An 18,401-nucleotide genomic window follows, 5' to 3' on the forward strand; every position below is an offset into this window, starting at 1 on the left:
TGTTTGCTAGAAGCTGCCGAGCCCACCCCTCCAAGACCTTCATTTCCCCCTGCGGCAGCTGTCATCTGATCCCACGCTTTAGCTTTGAATGGGGCTCTCTGAGGATGCCAGATGTTAGGAACAAAGGTCTAAAAATAATCTTTCCAAATAATCTTCCCATCTATCATTCAAGGAGAGCATGTGCTTTGTGTGAACATGTGAGCTGAACCTGATCTAACTTTGAATAAAGAAGTTCAACAGCAGCTCCTGGATTCTGCTTCTGGGCTCCTTTCCTTTTTTCTTTTTTTTTTTTTCCTTCTTTTTTTTTTTTCTTTCCCCTCTCCCTTCCCAGAAGCTGCACAGCAAAAAGCAGCTCTCACCAGCGATCAGCCCTTGCTCTCCCTCCCTCCCCGGCTCCCTCCCTCCTTGCCAAGACTGAGAACCGTCTGGATCCTGAAAGCTGGACTGCTTATTTGATCTCTCCTTGGGAAAATGGATTCCAGGGTGCTGTCAGAGATGCATTTCTGTAAAAAGATCTTCACTGCAGCCTTATGTGTCTTCGTTTTGCTGCCAGATTCGGGCTGTGCAAGGAGTCTCTGGAAGCGTGCTCTACATCTGAAAATGACAGAGAGATATGATGTGAGTAAACTGTGGTGGAGTGATTCTGGGGGAGCTGGGTGTGCTCACTGGGAAAGGGGAGACTTCTTCATGTGTGTGTAGTATTTTAAAATAAGAAGTACTTGAATCCACCAGCTGTCTCTTTTTAAAAGGGTTGCATTAAGTTTCCCAGGCTGTACTCAACTTTTGCCACCTAGCTGCTGCGATAGGAAACTCCTAAAGCACGCTCAGTGCAAGGAGCAGACATTGACACAGCAGCCGTCCCGGCTTCTCCTGGAAAATTCATAAGGCAGCCAGGAGAGATAGGGAGAATGGGAGATGGCGAATGCAAAGCCTACGTGTCTGGGGATGGCTTTTGGGAAAAGGTAATAATGTGATTTATTGCGTAGAGCAGGAAGGAGAGTTCACTGCCCAGTTCCTCCACTGCCTTTTGGGGTGACTTTAGGTAAGTGTCCACAAGTCATAGTGATAATGTGCACTAGAGGGATGGTGGCATTGCCTAGGGCGTTGTCAGTCACAGAGACCTCCAGATCTGCAGTGTCAGGGGGACTTGCCCATCACCTTAGGGAGCTGATCAGAGAAATCCATCCCCGTGGCCGTAGCTCACCTGGTGTGCACGCTGGGAGTAGAGCTCCCCACTGCTGCCCACCCTCTGGCAGCCACTGCCTCTCTCCCTGCCTGCTTTTGGCAGACTTGTGTGGGGTGCTGAGCACAGCCAACAAATTGGTGATGGGACTTAGAGCAGTGATGCTGGAGTAGAAACTGAAGCAGCACAAAGTTACAGGGGACAGAGATGACAATGGCACTGGGTCTTGTTCCGGTGTGTCTGTGCCAAGAGACTGTTAGAAATGGCCATGGAGGGAACTGAAAGGAAAAAAAAAAAAAAAATGGAAAATAATTTGATAACTTAACTTTCAGGACCTGCTGTTTAGGAAGGTTAAAAATAATAGTTTGACATTTTTACTTACTCTGTTAAAATCCCCTCAAAAGCCAGCATTGGCCCAAGGCTTCTGCCCCTGAATCACATAGGTAGGAGCCTCAGCCAGTCTGTTTTCTCATGTTCAGGTTTGATTCCAGCTCTTGAATGTGCATAAACAGATCCTTGGTGTCACATGGGGATTCCTCCAGCTGTTTTCTGCAGCCACATATGAAAGCTTTTAATTTAAAAAGGATGCTTTTTGCCCATGACATCTAGAGTGATGTTTGGGGGCAGCTACATTTGGTTTCTGCAATAGCTGACTCAGAAGTGTGACACACGTTTTTCAGCCATGCTGAATGATCTGAAACACAGTGCTCTTGTCTCCTTGAAAATTTGCAGAAAGCATTGTGCTAATATTTGAAAGGCACCCCGGTATTCTCTGACAGGAAATTTTCCTCATTGTAGCCTCCCTTTGGACAGGGTATCATCTGGTTTGTACTTCAATAGCAAAATGGTGACATAAAGATCTGTGTATCCTGCAAAATCACTCACTGAAAAGTGTATTTATTAGTATGTTCTTCTGTCATATTTCAGTGCAAAGCTCAAATTCAGTTGGAGCTATGAAGTAAATGACCCAGAGAGATAGGGCAGGAGTAGAACAGGAATTTACATGTTGATCTTCAGATAACGTGATCTGTAGAGGCACAGAGCCTGCTCCCCTGAGGATATATCCTCTTCTTTCAGTCTGCAGTTCTTCAAAAGACTGCTTTCTCTGGCAGCCGTGAATCCAGGTGCTACTGATCTGGCAAGCTCAGCTAGAATTGCTCGTATTGACAGAAACATCTTATCTAGGGAAAACAGAAAATGCTTTTCTTTTTGTCCTCAAAGCCTTGTAAGGAGGGAGGCAAACACTCTCCATCCTCTTACCCACCAAGAGTCTGTTTTGGCAGCCCCTGTTGTTTCTCAGAGACATGCTTTCTTTTCTACCAAATGCTCTATGTTCCCTACAGTTCAGAAATCGGAGCCTGTGGGTGGAACAGCTGATTTGTGAGTCACTTGGACAGAGAGATAACAGATGGAGGTGCTTACAGCAACATGCAGGAGATCTGCCCTAGACATCCCTGTGGGACCCCCAGAAGGACACGGGCAAGGTCTGTAGAGACAGGAGGGGGAGAAGGGTAGGGAGTTGTCTGAGGGTTGTGGTGTCTGAATACAAAAAATCTGAGTCTGCAGTAGGAGGAAGACATCCACCAACCTGCTGGCTGCAGAATGACAAGCAGGTGTTGCAATGAGGAGCTGGCCAGGAGTTTTTCATTAGTGTCTGAGGAAGGGTGTTGGTTGGCAAGGAAGGATCAAGTGGGAACAGAGAAGAGAGAAGGAGGAGAAGGAATGCAGTGAGAATATAAAACTGGCAGTCACAGTAGCATCTGAACATCCAGCTTTTAGCAAATCCATGTATTTTACAGCCAGAGGGACACCTGTCAAGTTTAGTGATTTGCAGCTGGTGTTCTGCACAGTCTGTGGACTGTTCCCAAAGGGGAGAGGGAGGGAGCTACCTGGGAGTGGCCTTCAATTCGTTATCAAGACACCCACACCCACATGTCTTTTGGGAAAACCTGGAGCAGTCTTGCTTTTATTCCAGTGTGAACTGCATCAAATGTTTTAGAAGAAAATCCATCTGTCTTTTAAAGATTTCCAGAAGAGAATTCCTCTCAGCTGCTGTCATGTTCTTCCAAAAATTCACTTACCTTCCAGCTAGCTGTCATAAATCCACACCGAGATGCCCTCTTCGTCTACCAGACTAGCACACCTCCCAGATTTCTGTCCTGCATATGCCTCAGAGTAACATGTGAGCAGAGCAGCCCTCAGCCTTCCTTTTGACACTTGCGTGCACACATGCAAGTTTTCCTCTGTATTCCCCACCTTCCAGAACTCTAACTGCTTCCATGCATCTTCTTTAAGCCCATGCTAATTTTGCAACAATCTTCCAGTAGCAAACACACGCAAGAACCAAAACTGCTCATCCAGAGTCAAGAGCAGGAGGATATTGTTCCTGTTGGTTCAGTCTTGTCCTTCAGATTGTTTAACCCTCCCTCCATCTGATATTTGCAATTCTGATCTGTGTTTTTCCAGATCTTTGAGTGAAATATCAGGGAGCTCTAAATTCCTCCTGACTGTATTGTTTCAAAGAAAAGGTGGTTTATGACCAGTGTTTGGAAATAACTGTCAGGGGCAGAACTGGTGAGTGGAGCCTGGAAATAAACCTCACAGGTAATCCTGGTGGTGGCTGTGCAGAATATGAATTAGCAGAGAATTGTTCTTTGACACAAGCCCAGGGTCCAGTTTCAGGTGCAAATAATAGAACAGATCTGGTATTTTTTGGAGAGAGATAGCATCCTGTGGTTATTATTGAAAATATGGATTGAGGGTGGGAGAGATTGCATTCAGGTTTTTCCGTGTCTTCTTCACTGACCAGGCTTCTTCAGCCGAACGCTGAACTTTTCCCCTTGCTTTGTTTCTGGCTATCTCCAAGACAGATATTATCATTAAAATGATTTAATAAGCCTCCATGAATTTAGTAAGTCTCCATGAGAAACAGCAATTTGCCTCCTGCGTTGAAAAATATTCTTGAAGGAAGAAGTTTTGCCCATTGTCACAATCTGTAAAAATAATAAGTGGGAGCTACACTCAGAGCCAAACTGTGAATCCTGGGAGAGCTTTTAAGAAGACCTTGTAACACATACCTGGAGGCATCCTTGACCAGGCTATGTAGGGAACGAGGGAATCCTGCTCCCCACCGGGATGGTTTAGGCACACCTAAACCAGTGGTTTTTATTAGATCAAATGCACAAAAAAGATTTTTTTTGACCATACACTTTTGAAGGGAAGGGGTTCAGAGCAATAGGTGAACAGAGAAAATGAGCAGGGAGGTCATGAGGTACAAAGTTATTGGGCTAAAGATGTTCTATTGTTCTCAGATGGAAATCTCACTCATCGAGCCAGCTGTTCATTGTAATTTTGGCTTCATGGTTTCTGAATCATCTGTGAAGCAAATCCAGTAATTGTTTGGGAGGGGGTTGGTGGTGGGTTTTTTGTGATTTTTTTTTTCTGTATCCATTATTTGTTAGTATTATTTTGGTCACATTTCAATCTGCAGCTGACATTTAAAATAACAGAATAATAAACTGTGACCTTCCAGGACGAATGCTCCCTCCAACAAGAAGACCTGTTAAATGTTTGGAACTGCAGAGATTTACATTAAATATTCTCTTACATCCCAAAACTGTACTTGGTCCCAGCATTTTCTCTATTTAAAATCCACAAGCAAAAAAAGTTGAATTTGCAATATCTTCAATTCAAAAGCACATTATTTCAAAAATGAGGTGTTTTCAGCTTTTGAGCAATGGAATGGTGTGATAACTTACACCTTGTTTTACACTTTAACACTAAAAACACCATCCACATTAGAAATACTTTTTTTAAAAAAAACTATTTTGTGGTTCAAACAGCCCATCAATTCATGGGAAAACAACTTCACAGAAGGATTTGGGGGCAGTTTCTTGTTCACCGAATGGAAACAAGTAGGCAAAAAAGCAAAGGAAAATCATTTATTATATTGGCAATAGGACAGGAGTCTGTCATTTGTGCGAATATTAGGAATTCTCTCTCACATGCAAACACACACACACACATTATTTAACCAGTTATAAATAGAACCAGGATATGGATTTTCTTTAATGTACACACTGTAACAGAAATTAAAACTCTGAATCATCCTGACTTTTCGCTATAATTCTACACTGGCTGACGCTCGGTGTGTAACAGGCAGCGGAGAAGCTTTGCTGCTCTCCGTTTCCCCCTGGCTATGGCTCAGAGAACAGAGCTCAGCGTTCCTGTAAAAACCACCACCTTACCAACACGATTCTGCACCATGTAAAACTCCTCACATCAGTAATGCAAACAACGCGCATCGGTGTTTCTTTTGGTGTCCCTTGGGATTACCTTCATTCTCTAATTACTGATTATCCCAAGGGAGTAAAGAGGTTATTGTATTCACCGTTACGGATAATTGATTGCTCCATGGCAGCTGTCAGGACGTTTCGACAATGAAGATGTAGCAGCATGTGGATGAAGAGGGATATTTGTCTTACCTCGAATTTCTCCATAGCCCGATGGTGAAACTTCCTAGAGACCCCCCTGGGGACAGTTGCACCATGCTATTTCATGGAACAACAGCTCCAGTTGTTTGTCACTGATTCCGTATCACAACAGTGATGGGGCCAAGTGTATACAGGACTCTCAAACTCAACAGCTTGCTAGTGAGGACATGGCAATGCTCACTTCATACCTCTGGCTAGATGCTGATCTCTTTTAAAAGTGTAAATCCAGAATCCATCTTTCGATTTGGCTAGGGCTTATTAATGTTTGTTAATAAAGCCAAGAACTGATTTGCCCTCTCTGAGGATTTTCTGCTGCTCTGGAGAGCTGAGCTCAAGCACAGGGTGAGGAGTTTAGCCATAGGTGAGAAAGGAGTGGGCTTGGGTGGTTCACCTCTCCTTTGGAGGGAGTTGGCTTCTTGCTAAAAAGCTGCCAGCATGAATAATACCTGAATGTTGCCTCCTACAAATGTTTCTGGTAAAATCCTGTGCTTGTTAATCCACTTTAAATCTCCCTTGTCCTTTTGGTGTATAGTGAGCAGCTGGGCTCCTTCCTGCTATAGTCAAACAGAGCCGCATTTTTGGGAGGTATTGAGCTGATATTACCCACACAGATCTCACCAGATCATCTCATGTTTCAGCAATGGTCTCTAATTTAACAACTCAGGATCCCACAGTGGATAAGCTTGAAAGACCTCTATAGGTTCTGGTCCAGAAAAAGGTAATGAAGGTAGAAGGAGCCTACTGAGGTACTACTGGAGACATTAATTCCCAATCCCATTTGGGGACATAACCTCAAAACAGCCCAGTGTCATCGTTTCTGCTGCTGTACTATCAAAGTGCTTTGGCGTGATCATTGGGAGGTTGCCTGGAGTCTTTCTTTCTGTTTCCCAGGGAGGTACAAAAGACTTTAAAGGTTGCTTTTTTACCTCCTCATTGTCATTACAATAGCCTTAATTATAAAACGAGTTCCACACAATAATTTGGTGGCTTGGTGTTTCCAAAGCAGTGTGCTAAGGTGATCATAGAGCTCTCTCTTCAGTGTGCTGAAGACAGGGCTGGGGGAGCTGAACGGTTGATTGTCTTCTCTAATTAATACATGAAAATCACTTTGAGAATCCCTCTGCTGTTTCAACTGACGGGCTGTTTGGTATTCGCATTATGCCAAACCTTTGTTTCCTTTTCTTTTCTTTGCAAGGATTATGAGTACCCTCTTCATTCTCACAGTTCCCACTACCAGAAGAACGACCGCTGTCCCCCCCCGCCTCAGACTTTGCCTGACCGAGCCTGTGAGGTGCCCAGCTGCCGCTCCGACTCGGAGTGCGAGAGGCACAAGCGCTGCTGCTACAACGGGTGCATCTATGCCTGCCTGGAGTCTGTGCAGCCACCGCCAGGTAGAGTGGACCCAGCGATCAAAGTGGTAGAGAGAAGCACGCAGAAATGATGGTGGTCACACCCACATGCCCTGGGTGTTGGGAGGGAGGCAAGGCTGAGGATAGATCCTCAGTTCCACAGGAACTGTTTCTAGGATGATTGCTGAATCAAAAAATTCCCTAAGGCCAGGTGGCATTGCAAAATTTCCACCAGCACAAATGGTAGAAATCACTTGACACCAGTTCTTTTCCTGGGGTTGTACATTCGGGAAAAGAAGTAATCCCAGTCTGAGTCAGTGCTCACAGAAGTGAGGCAGCCGTCTCATCTCGTCCGTGCCATGGGAATGGAGGATGGGAAACAACGGCGGCTTTGGCCTTTGTGATACCAGGTTCTTCACCTGCCTGGATAACATCCATGGCTCTCTTGCCACTGCAACACCAAGAGCATGGAAGTATCTTGCTGAAAACTCCATCCTGCAGGAGCCTGGCAGCTTTGTCACTGGCTGTTAAGAGGAAATCTTTGACTCAACTGTGTGCCCTGTGGCTACTCCACCTTGACTTTGTGGTTTCTTGTTTCTGCCTTTTACAGTTTTAGACTGGCTGGTTCAGCCCAAACCCCGCTGGCTGGGAGGAAATGGGTGGCTTTTGGATGGCCCAGAGGAAGTCTTACAAGGTACAGGACATTTCACTGACTTCTTTGCGATATCAATAATTATATAAAGGCATCAAATATACAGGGCTTGCCAGGGATGTTGGGATGCTGGGGCTGCTGGTATTTGCCTGGAGTTTCTGTAGGAATAATGCTGTATGGTGCTGGGGTCCAGTTTCTGGTGCAGTAAATCAGTTGCTTTTTATGGGTATGGCTTATTGGGCAGAGCACTAGGAATATTCTAAGGAACTGCATGTCTATCCATTGTTGAAATAAGAAGAAACAGATTATTTTTTTTATTAAAAGGCTTTTTGTCAGCATACACATATTTTTCTGCCAGCTTCCTGATAGACTGTGGGTGGAATTGGATTGGAAATCTTTTATTCCAGAGTGGCCTCATCACACAGATGCCTTGGGCTGGGGCTGTGGCTCTTGGATCTGAAGGTTACTTTGAACAAGAGCCCTGGCAAACTGCTGCAGAGTTATGTCAAGCTGACATGGAGCTGGGAGCATCTCAGCTTGGGGACTGCTAATGAGATGGAGCTTCTCAGGTTAATTCCATAGCATTAATTTTTTTCAAAACCTCCAGCTGAAACCGGTAGGGAGCAGAGAGGTAGGAAGGGAAGTTTTCTCCTATCAAACTATCCCAGATGTATGTATGCCTGAAGTCCTTCATTTCTTCATGGAAAGGCTATTCCAGCTTTTGATCAGCTTTAGTGAGACACAGGTAGTGCCCATAAATTACCCTCTTTGGTTTCACACAGGTGGTGTGAGATTCTCTGAACCTTGACTCTCATGTATTATGGAAACTCCTAGTTCTTCCACAAAAAATTTTGCCTGCAGCTCACCGGAGTTGCACTACTAGAAATAAGATAAAATAGTCTCTTCTTCATCCATCCTTGTCATGCTTATATTATTTGTTCTTATCCTAACACCTTCATCTCAGCTTCAGGGGGTAATTAGTGAAATAAGAACCATCCATCATGGCATCAGAATTACAGCAGAGGTCCTTGAAATTAAAATCCTGGCAAATGAAAGGGTGGAGTGTCCCTGCATAGTCGATACATTTAATAGACAAAAACACGGCCTGTGAGTCCTGCTTTACTTTCTTGTTCTGCTCTGCACTTGCAGAATATCCAGGGTCAGAGCTGTTAAAGCCTCCGTTTGTAACAAGGGGTGGTGCTGCCTTACTCCATAGTGAGTCACATCTGAGGTTGAAATTCATCAGTAGGTTAGTGGGCGTGGAGCAAAGAACAAAGCAGCGAACTCCCAGCTTCCTGGTCACATTTTCCTCAGTCCTCACCCAGTCCAAAACGCTGGCTGGAACAGACCTACGGCTGCTCGGAGGGAATAGCCCATCAGCATGAGCATGATGAACAGTCTGTCTTCACCAGCCCTTGTAGACCCTTGCATGGGAAACAGTGTGAGATCTGTCTGGGAGGAGAAGAAAGTGTCTGTGTTGTCATGTTTTGGTTACCTGTGGGTGTTAAAGGCATGGTTTGTGACCTGCAGGCTTCTTTTGCAGCTGAGGCTTGTAGTACCACTGAGGATGGGGATGAGCCTCTGCATTGCCCCACAGGCTACGAATGCCACATCATCAACCCAGGGAACACGGCTGAAGGGATCCCTAACAGGGGCCAGTGCATCAAGCTCCGTGGGAATCCAGGTCAGTTGACTGGGAATCTCTTCCCAGAAAGGGAGATTCCACCCTTCCAGCTAGAAGAACCTAGCTGGATTTTGAATTATGTAAAACACTAGTAGGTGGTTTGACATTTTACCCAAATTTTCTTTCATTTGAGAAAGTCTGGGATTCCTTGACATAGCTACTGAAAAGGACATAACTGCTAGTGGCCAGCAGTTGACCACTCTCAGGGACAGTGAGTTGTGTCCAGATAGCTCAGTAATCTAAACCATTTTTAAGAGGTTTAAAGCAGCTCGCACTACTTAAGCTACAGAAATCTTTTCTTTTCCTGTTTGTGAGGTTATTATTTCCATATCTATAATTTCTCTGTGCTGTACACAGAAGGCCAGAGTTTGACACAAAGAATGAAGGCTGACTGCATACCTTCTCATTATGTACCTTCTTTTTCAGATGGACGCAACCTGAGGCACAAGTATTACAAGGAGTATTTTGGTAAGCTTCTGGCATGAAGTGTTTGGTCTTGTTAAGCTTTATAGTTACTGTGTTGCTTACAAGGAAATCTGCTGCTTATAAAGGGAAGGTTTGTACATAGCAAAACCGGATTCTTTGGCCTCAACTCTCTGCCTTGGTCAAAAGACCTTACAGTAAGATGCCCTGGCTGTGAACTCTGGAGAATCGGTATCTCCAGGTGTAACACAAAGTGTTAAATGGTGCAGCCTTCTGCCAGAGGTTCCCACCCAAGGGGTGAGAAACACCCAATCCAATAACCTTTTGTTATTAAGTATATTTCTGGAGCTTTGCTCATGGCCCAAGACTTGCAGGTGAACACAAAATTCTGTCAAGGTACGGTCTTTTGCCAAGGGCTTTTTTTGTGGTATGTGGCAAGAGATGACTGGAGCCCAATGAATCAGTCCCTTGCTACCAGCAGCCACAAGACATGTCAGGTCCCTTGCACAAGCCATAAATAAGTGTCTCAAAGAAAGCGAGAGAATCTTCCAGAGGATCTCTTTTTTCATGGCTTCAAAGCTCCTGGTTTCTGCTGACTCTGGATCTAGATGGGGACAGTCAGATCAGACTGGGAGTGATATTCAGATATAACTAGACAACATCTTTGAGGTGATAGGATTTACGAACAACCAAATTTGGCCAGTTTAGCTGATAGAACTATGAAAGGATTTCCTTTCCAAAAAAAATCTCGCAGCTCTCCCAGAGATTCTAAAAAACAATAAATCTTGAGAAAACGTTTGCGACAGACTAACTTAAAATCTAACATTGGTGATATTTATTGTACAGGGAGCAATTCCAACAATGTGGTCGGCTATGTGAAAAACCAGCAGAAGCATTTAGGCTAATCAGAGGTGTGCCTGGGTAAGTGTCCTGTGACTAAAGGGAAAGCTGAGTGAGAATAGTAGGTGCTTAGTATGCAATTATTTAAAGAAGTGTTTGTTTGAGGGTGAAATTACCTCTCCTTAAAACACCAGTATAAAGATGGCACCTTAAAATTAAGTGAGGATGCACACCTCAGGCTCCACGAAGCACGTGTGCTGACAAGAAGATGATGCCATGAAAGTTAATGTCTTTCCCAACTCTGACTCTGCCTCTCCCACTTCTTCTTTTAATCTCACACGATGCACCTGATTTCTTGGAAGAACCTTTCTTTACCTTGTGGGTCTTTAGAGGATGGAGTGATTTTAGGAATGAAAAATAAGTGCTGTAAAGCTTTGCGTGCCTTAAGACTTTAAACTTTCTATTTTCTATTTAGGGTCTTTTTCTTCTGCTCCTGCAAGACAAATTAAAAAAAAAAAAGTCTCCTATTCTGGACCGATTGCAATAAGGGTCAGTCTTGCAATTACGTAGGCACGTGGAAGATTTTGTGGGGTAACTTTATAGGTGTGACCCACTCATGTGAGCAAACGTGCATGTATCTGGCCTCAGCAAAGCCGACTGAAAAAGCTCCAATCATTTTTTCAGGCTTTGAGTTAGGCAAGAATGAAAATATTTATTATATGAAAGGTTCTGTCCCAAGATGGTTTTCTCAACACTTTCAGCTTCACTTTAAGACTGACTGGAGCTTAACTGGCAGTTATGAAAACAAAGCAGTCCACTGTGTCTTTTATGTACTTACGTCAGGCTGACTGTTAAGATTGCGCAGCTACATAAGGACAAGTTCTGTGCAAACATCCCGGGAAGGATAAATATTTTAATTCCTTTTTTTTTCTGTTTGATTTCCACCCAGCTGGACCACTCTGTTAAGCAGCTGTCAAGGAATGCTTTACTCAACAGTTTTCTATTTTGGAAGAATTCTGGTCCCAAATCTCCGCAAGCACGTCTCCAGCATTACCCTGATCCCTGCCCATCCGTGATAAAAAAGACTTCACTAGTCAAAGGAACAGGATAAGTCTACATTTTAAGCCTTTCAGGAGGGGGAGAGATGTGATCCCCTGTAAGAAACCACTTTATGAGCTGTCCTTCTACCAATGAAACGCAAATACCTCCAGGCAGATCCCTTTAAGCCACAGCACCATTATCAGGCTGCTGGAACAGAGCCTGCCCTTTGTGTGCATGTTGCGTGACCAGTTCAGATTTCCCGACCACGAACATAACTCAGAATTATAAAGTGACATCAGAACTGTTTCTAAATATCATACCAAAGTTGCATTAAAATAGCCAAGATTGTAAGACTAAAGGGGCTCCCTGGATCAAATCCAGTGCCTGCCCATCTCAAACAGTTACTCTAAATAAGCCTTTTCATAAGCTTAAAGTTCGAAGAAACCTGCAAGTTCCTTATTTTCCTATTTATCCCTGGGGTTCACCAGATTTGACACACAGCCTACAAGCCTAAAACCTTAAGAATTTGAGGAACTCTGATCGAGGAGCAAAACAGGTTTTATAAACTTAACTTTTTAAAGTTACTTTCCTTTAGCTTCTCAGTCTGGTGAGCTGCACATCAAAAGCTGATGAAGGAATAGATTTCTTTCTACAGTATCTAAGCAGACACACTTGCGTGCCAGTCTTTTTAAGTTGTTGGTTCCAGCCAGAACAGTTAATACTCACAAAATGTGCATCTGCGGTTTTATACCTGCAAAACCTCATTAAGAAGGCTGAAGTCTGGATTATTTGTTGCACATATTAGAAAAGCAAAAGTAGGATAAATTTGTGTGATTAAAAGGACTGTCTGGCAGATGGGCAACTGCTCTTTAGAAGTCCTGTACCTTTATTGTGACTTCCATAAATCCTTTAGGTCAAGTTATTTGTATTTGGGCCTTGCAGCTTCTTTTAGCTTTTAGAGTTATGAAATGGAAAACACATTTTCTGTGAATGTTTTCCTTTTCTGTGGCAGTCCTAAAGGGACAGTTGCCTTTCATTTTGACAAATCTGCCCGAACTGCTAGGCAAAAGAAGCCGTGTTTGGTCCCTTGTTTAGTACTTATCCCCATCTGCATGCATAAAATTAGCATTTTAATATGCAGAGTAGTAGCGGCGTATATAAATACCCAATTCACAAGTACAAGTGCCTGCTTCCACCCACAAACTAAGGGATGTTTTTTCCACTCACCACATAGTTTAAGCCAAAGCTGAGACGCCTATAAAACACTTGATACTTCGCATATGACATTTGCAGCTGGAGATGAAACACGCCAAACGGCGCTTCTGGCTCCCGTCATAAACAGGCACGCTCCTCGATGCAAAGGAAGGGGTGAAGGGCTCCACATTTAACTAAATATCTTCGTTTGTTGAATTCTGTTCACTTCTTCGTGCTTTTGTTCCCAGCTCTAGGTATTAAATGTGACACCATATTTGGGCAGATCTATTTCTAGGATTTTAGCATATACAACTTCATAAAATGATACCTTAACTCCTTCTGAGAGGAGGGAGTGCATCCATATTTTATAATTCCAGTCTCAGTTTAGGCCAGAAACTTGCCGCTTTGCCACTGACGTTACTTGACAACTTAAAGCAACGCAACCCGTAATGAAAGTCTTACTGCAGCCTTGCTCCTAGGTGCTGCTCAGTGAAATGGATTGATTTTTTCAGCGTTACTTTTTGCAGAAAAATCAAATTCGGATCCAATGAGCAAAGCTCTTCAGTGGTTACTGCTAAGCCCCAAAGAGCAAATACCAAATTGTTCTATTTTGAAATAATAAATTCAGTGCCTAAAAAACTGTGAGGATCTAGTTGAAAAACTCATGTTGAGCATTAACAAATGTGCAAAATTAAAACTTCAGATCTCAACCTAATCTTACAAAGCATCCAAAAATATGCTGAATTTGAGTGGACAAATTAATTTCAGCAGCTGCTTTTTTGTAGCTGTGAAAGCACATAGCTGTCCTCTGTTTTGGATGGGATGGTAAAGATATTTTCTACTTGCACAAAAAAAGTTTTGAAAAAGAAAATTGACAAATTAATAATTTATAAGTGAATTTCTGTTTACTGGGTGTTATCAAACCCATCACCCTTCCTCATGGTGCTATAATGCTTGGGGTTTTTTTCAAGTTAGTTCTTTTCAAGTTATTAATTGTCAAGCTCAGCAACAAAAGCCACAGAAGAGACTTGTCTCAATGCCGTGTTCTCAGCGCTGACATCTGTCACACGCCAAAACGAAAACACGGACCCAATGAGTTGTCCTCAACTTGTCTTCTCTGGAAAGACAAATGCCTTGACAACAATCCTGTGAAGCACAGTAGGAAGTCACTCGTGTAGGTTGTTTCTAATGTTTCCACATACACTTTAAAGCATGTTTGGTGCTATAATAACCTTGATGTGTATCACTGTGTGCTAGCAACGTTCATGGCCTTCCACGTCCTCGAGCGCTGCCGGGGGAGCCGCTCTGCCTGGCGGCAGCTGAGAAGCCACAGCAGCCTCTTCCCGGTTAGTGCCTCCGGTGCTTAGACATGTTACAGGTTCTGCCCCTTCGGTGCTCAATAAAAAGTGACCAATATATTTTTCAATCCTGTCTGGTTTCAGGTGTGTGTTCTTGATGTATGCTTGGCTTGGAATTCTGAAAAAAAGAAAAAGGACACATCTTTTAAATATTAGCTGTTGGGAGAGCTCAGAAAACATGGGCACAGGGAGGCAAAAGTGATTTTTGGCCCCTGGAAGCGAGGTGACAGACCCCCAAAGCACATCTATTACCAGTGCCTCCTTTCAGAGGGGCCACTTTTGTGGGTCAGATGCTCACTCAGTTCTTGGTGCCTTCATTTCTATTGCCCAAAGAAGAGCTGTTGGACCGTACTGTGAAGAGGATAGTGATGGCAACTCAAGGAGAAGGTGAACTTTTTATTTGACCTGGCATTTTTCTTGTTGACTCAGAGCTGTTATTCTCTGCCGGATGGGTTTCAGCTGCCAGCTCAGGTGATTTCTGCTGCACACGCAGCTGCTCAGAGCTTTGCAGGAGGCCAAGGCTGGCTCAAAGGGTGGAAAAGTAAACCGAGTCAGAGGTTGGTGACCACATGCAGGATCCTGGAGCTGCAAGAGGAGCCTGGCGCTGTGAGATTGGGCTGCTGAGCCCTGCATTCCCAGGAGCAAGGAAGACCTCACCATCCCACCAGCTCCACCTACACGGGTCTTGCTCTACCTGCTCATTAGGAGCGGGCAGGAGTCCTTCTGCACTGCTTCCCTTCTGCCCTGAAACTCTAACAGAGGAGTCACAGAGAGAGAAAAACTGCCTAATTTAGATAGCAGTGGGTTTTGTCTCTTTGGGAAGGTTTTCTATGGGTTTTGAGAAGATGCCTATCAGCACAAGGTGTCAGGGGAGCTCTTCAGTCTGGCGGTGAAGTTATCCTTGGGATCACTTTAATTTTTTTGTGGCAGTGGTCCGTTTGGATGGGGAGGTTACAGGATGCATGTACAAAACTCATGCCTCCTGCTGTGAAATGTGAGAGGGACTGGGTACCTTGGCTTTTAAAAGAAGGATATATTTGTTGAACACCACAAAATTGTGGTTTGATTTCGACTTGTTTCCATGTTAATACAAACAAATACAGTTTCTGTCAATGCAGCTGGCTAACGGTTTTTGTGGAAAAAGATGTGACCTAAGGCATCATCTGCAGATGACACTGAATTGTTGTTGGTGCATCCATGAATCCAACAGCTGGAATCCACAGAAGGACAAATGTTGTAATAGATCTTCACGAAGAGATGTGGATGGTGAGGCTTATTTCACCCAGCCTGAGCCACCCCACCAGGTGAATCTCCCAGTTTAAGCAGTGGAGGCTGTGCAGACAGAAACCAAGAGATTTAGTTAAATTTCCCCTTCCTTCCTGGTGACACCCCTAGCATCAGAACTAAGGATTTAACCTGACCTTCAGCAGTAGCACTGACAAGATGGAAAGGAACCATGACCCAAAACTTTGTTCTTTGCTTTTATAACCAGGAGCAGCAGATGTTTTGCATGGAGGTCTGAGAAAAACCAACCTGCAAGCAGAGTATTTGGATTTTTGGGTAGCAGCAAACTCAGAAAATTCTACCCATGCACCATAGACTTTTTTCCTCAAGGTGGCACAAGAGGAACAAAAGTGTGACAAGCCCTGGTTGTGGCGAGGGAAGCAGGGGAAGGAGCTGTGAAGGCAGCACCCTGCCCTCACAGCAGCAACCTTTGGGGTTCACTTAATCTCGGATTACAACTGCTTTGCTCTAGGCACCTTCGTAACAGATAATTTCTATTTTTTAAAAAAATAAGTTTTACAAATAACCTGCTTAGAACTAGAGTCTGACTCTGAGCTTTATTATCCAATTAAGTAGGAAGTACTGTAAAAGTACTGTAATTGGGCTGGGTGTTACATTTTTATACTGTGAAAATTATGTTTTATACCAGAATGAAGAAATACAACTTGTATTAGTGTTGTTTTCTTTACATTATAGTCTTCATTCAGTTAATTGCCAGTATTTTATGAGCCGTGAGATAGCAAACTACATGAATTTTCCATTGGATTTCCTAAAAGGGAGCAAGAAGATGAAACTTTAGTCCGTTCAGCAATTTTGCAGAATGCATGGCAAATAGTCAGCAACAACTACGTTTTCTTTCTGCATTTATTCCATTTCATTGGTGCTAAAATGTAATTTCACATTACAAGACTGAATGAGCATGAAGATGACAGACAGGGTCACGGTCCTGAGTCCTGACAATACTGTTTCTCCTGAGCTGCTGGATAATAGCCCACAAGACAGCAGTTGTTATGGTGCATTACTATGCTCATCAACTTGTATTTTTCCTTTTCTCCATCCTGTTTGTCTCGGTATTTTTGTTGTACCCTTCGCTGTATCATTCTCCCTCCCTAACCGATGCTGGGAGGGAGTGCCTCCATGCCAAGATATGCTGTCTTGGCTCACGTCTGCATTGCATAGATTCTGGATTACGTTCTCCTCTGGATAGTGTCCACAGCACTAAGCTGCATGGGTTTGCACAAGCAGCAGCTTTTTTGCCAAGAGGAAGAAGTTAAATAAGGAAACCCTCAGTGAGAGCCTGTTGCTCAATTAGCCACCTTGGCTAACGAGAGCCGCGCCTGAGACTGGGCAAGTCCGCATCCACGTTGCTCACAGCAGAGCCCCGGGAGGACGCCTGGTGTTCAGAGGTGGCAGCTCCCTGGGTGATGGGTGAGGTTTTAGGATGAGAAAAGCAAGAACAAGAACAAGGAACAATTTTTTTCTGACCTGCCTAGAAAGGGGGAAGATGTTTTTCACCACTTTTCTATCAAGAGATGTGAGGAGTGACTTGGTATGACCCCAAGGCTGTGACTACTACAGACACCCTCAGATGAGCAGAAGAATGTGTTTCCTTGCCAGGCGGTGCCTGCTTTGCCACATCAGGACCGGGGCAGAGCACGCTGGCCGTGCTCCAGGGCCTTACAAAAGCTCCCGAAGGAGGGGACTGATTTGAAAGTATGTGTCAGCTCCGAGACGTTTCACCACCCAATTCCCATACATTTCCGTAGGACCTGAGTCTCTATATACCTCCGGGGGCCTGGGCTGCCTCTGAGCCCTGACAACCATACCTAAACCCTGGGCAGGGCCTGGATGTGCGCTGCCTGAAAACCAGTGCCCAGCATTATCCCTGGGTGTTTTCCCATGGGAAGGAGGGCTGCTGCGGGAACTTCCTTCATCTGCTTGACGCATCCAGTTTGGGTCATTAAGAAAGCATTTCTCAATCAGGAGCCGAGGGAATTAGGAAGCCCCATTTTACGAGAACCCAGCTGTTTGCAGGGTGTTTCCCAATTGCTTTGTTTTCTCCTCGGTCTGGAAATGAGCCCTCCCTCCCCACTGCTTCAGCAGGAGTGTATTATCTGTGGCTGCTACCCACATCGTGCTGGTGGGGTGTCCCGCAGGGTTCCAGCCTTTGATAGAGCTGGTGGGACCTGGGAGATGCAAGGGGGCAACACTGTAATGCTCTGTGGGGAAACACCAATTTGCTGGAAGTTGGACAGGTTTTATATACCGTGGGCTGTCACACCGGTGAGAGTCTGGGGTCTTGGCCCTGTCATGGTCCAGATGTCCCCAGCTCCGCTGCTCCAAAGCCATGAAGTTGGCACCTGAATGTCCTAGGAGAAAACTGTTCTCCCACAGAAAATTGCACATATTTTTCTCTGACTGGGAATGATGTTTATTCCCTCAATGCAGCTTTTACCGTCAAAGGAGGATCTTAATCTCATAGTTTACACCCTAGAGACAATTTAAGCCTGAGTGAATGCTGCAACTGGGATGCCTGAGGGAGGATGTAGGTGTCCTGGTACAAACCAGAGCACAATGCTTCCTGATAGGCAGCTATAAATCCTCAGGAAGGATGTAACTGGTTGACTTCAGCTGTATGTTGAGATCCACCGTGAAAGCGAATGAGAGACCGTGTCTTTTTAATAAATGAGTGTCACGAATTCACACATCACACATTTCTGCCCTATCCCTGATGTAAATACTTATAAATACCTACATTATGCTGACCAGCGCGTTTCTCAAGGAGGATTTCCCCAACCTGGGAGTTTACAAACAGGCTCGGCAGTGTGTGTAACCTGGCTTGCCTCTGCACGCAGCGGCCTCGGCAAAACAACCTCCCTATCAGCCCGCCCGAGATGTGG

At 44.4% G+C, this 18,401-nt stretch overlaps 1 protein-coding gene across 1 annotated transcript; it reads left to right on the forward strand.

Annotated features, from left to right (window-relative positions):
- Positions 1–400: 400 nt before the first annotated feature.
- WFDC1 (WAP four-disulfide core domain 1) lies at positions 401–11,778 on the forward strand. Its single transcript, XM_009874267.1, has 7 exons — positions 401–618; positions 6,872–7,067; positions 7,636–7,719; positions 9,221–9,361; positions 9,788–9,829; positions 10,631–10,705; positions 11,574–11,778. The coding sequence occupies exons 1-6, from the start codon at positions 472–474 to the stop codon at positions 10,687–10,689; spliced, it is 669 nt and encodes a 222-aa protein (XP_009872569.1). The 5' UTR covers positions 401–471; the 3' UTR covers positions 10,690–10,705; positions 11,574–11,778.
- Positions 11,779–18,401: the final 6,623 nt, after the last annotated feature.

Source organism: Apaloderma vittatum, unplaced genomic scaffold, assembly GCF_000703405.1.
Source record: "Apaloderma vittatum isolate BGI_N311 unplaced genomic scaffold, ASM70340v1 scaffold7358, whole genome shotgun sequence".
In the NCBI taxonomy this organism is placed as follows: Eukaryota; Metazoa; Chordata; class Aves; order Trogoniformes; family Trogonidae; genus Apaloderma; species Apaloderma vittatum.